General features: G+C 56.0%; 1 protein-coding gene across 1 annotated transcript; it reads right to left on the minus strand.

The window, feature by feature from the left end:
- Positions 1 to 211: 211 nt before the first annotated feature.
- Positions 212 to 544, minus strand: LOC136479499 (uncharacterized mitochondrial protein AtMg00810-like). The gene has a single exon (XM_066477349.1). The coding sequence runs from the start codon at positions 542 to 544 to the stop codon at positions 212 to 214; it is 333 nt and encodes a 110-aa protein (XP_066333446.1).
- Between the last annotated feature and the right edge of the window lie 946 nt (positions 545 to 1,490).

The raw sequence follows: 1,490 nt of genomic DNA on the forward strand, positions 1-1,490 counted from the left end.
CACATGTGGACAGTGCCACCACCTTCTGTTTTAGTGACGGCCATGAGATTAGAGCCGAGCCAAGGAAGACAAGCAAGCCAGAAGTGCTCTGCCATCCATCGATGTCCCCCGCCATATCTACATCGTTGAACATAGTGAGCTGGAGCCCACTTCTGCCAGTCTTGAGGAAGACTATCCCCTGATCTACCATCCCCTTTACGTAGCGCAGCAGCTACATCACTGTGGCCCAGTGATCCTCTCGGGGATCCTCCATGAACCAGCTGATGTAGTTCACGGCGAATGCAATGTCCGACCTAGTGTGGACTAGGTAGCGTAGACCACCGATGATGCTCCGGTAGAGTGTTGCATCTACCTTCGCTGTGGTACTGGCCTTCGTCAGCTTCAGCCGCTTCTCCATTTGAGCCATGCACAGCTTGCACTCAGCCATGCCGCTCCGCTCCAATAGCTTTAAGGAGGCATATGCGCTCTGACCGAGCGTGAGCGCCTCCTTCCCCTGTCTCACCTTGATGCCGAGGTAGTAGGAGAGCGCGCCAAGATCGCTCATTCAAAAATGAGCTGCCATCTCGCGCTTGAAGCTGTTGATGTCCTCCGCATGCGCGTAGGTAACGATCAAGTCATCCACATACACGCCGACGATGAGCTCCTCCTTCCCCCATCACTGCATGTAGAGTACATGCTCGATTGCACACCGCATGAACCCAAGCTCGCCCAGAGTGGCGTCAAGCTTGGCGTTCCACGCTCGCGGGACCTACTACAGCCCGTAGAGTGCCTTGCGCAGTCGGAGCACCCTGTGCTCTGCTCCCTTGACGGCGAAACTCGGAGGTTGCCTGACGAAGACTGTCTCCACCAGCTTGCTGTTGACCAAGGCCAGCAGCAGGCGGATAGACTCTATGTGCACTACCGACAAAAAGACTTCCCCAAAGTCGATGCCCTCGCTTTAGACAAAGCCTCGGGCGACGAGGCACACCTTGGGCTTGACAATGGCACCATGTTCATTCCACTTGACCTTGTACACCCACTTTAGGCCAATCGGACGGCATCCTAGAGGTGGATCGACGAGCTCCCAAGTCTTGTTTTCCTCGATCGCCTTCTTCTCCTCCAACATTGCCCATTGCCAATTTGCATCGCGCTTGGCCAGTGCGAACGTCTGTGGTTCCTCTGCACTAACGAGAAGCAGCTCTGGGTCATTGAGCAGTCGACCCACCAGGCCTGAGGACCCTATGCCACCGATGATGTCATCCAGCCTGTAGAACCGCACCTCCTCACCATCGTGGAAGGCATCCACGAACTCAGTGATGTCGCTTGGAGGTGAGGCGAACTCGATCGGTGTCGATGGAGTCTCCTGTTCTGCCAGAGTGGTCGGCACAGCACCTGGAGTGCTTGACCCCTGGCTGTAGTGCTTGGCACTACTCCTAGACCGCTTGTCACCACTCTTGGAGTGGTTGGCACCACTGCAGGAGTGCTTAGCACCAGTCTTGGAGTGGTTGGCA

The sequence above is a fragment of the Miscanthus floridulus genome, chromosome 9 (genome assembly GCF_019320115.1).
Source record: "Miscanthus floridulus cultivar M001 chromosome 9, ASM1932011v1, whole genome shotgun sequence".
NCBI lineage: Eukaryota > Viridiplantae > Streptophyta > Magnoliopsida > Poales > Poaceae > Miscanthus > Miscanthus floridulus.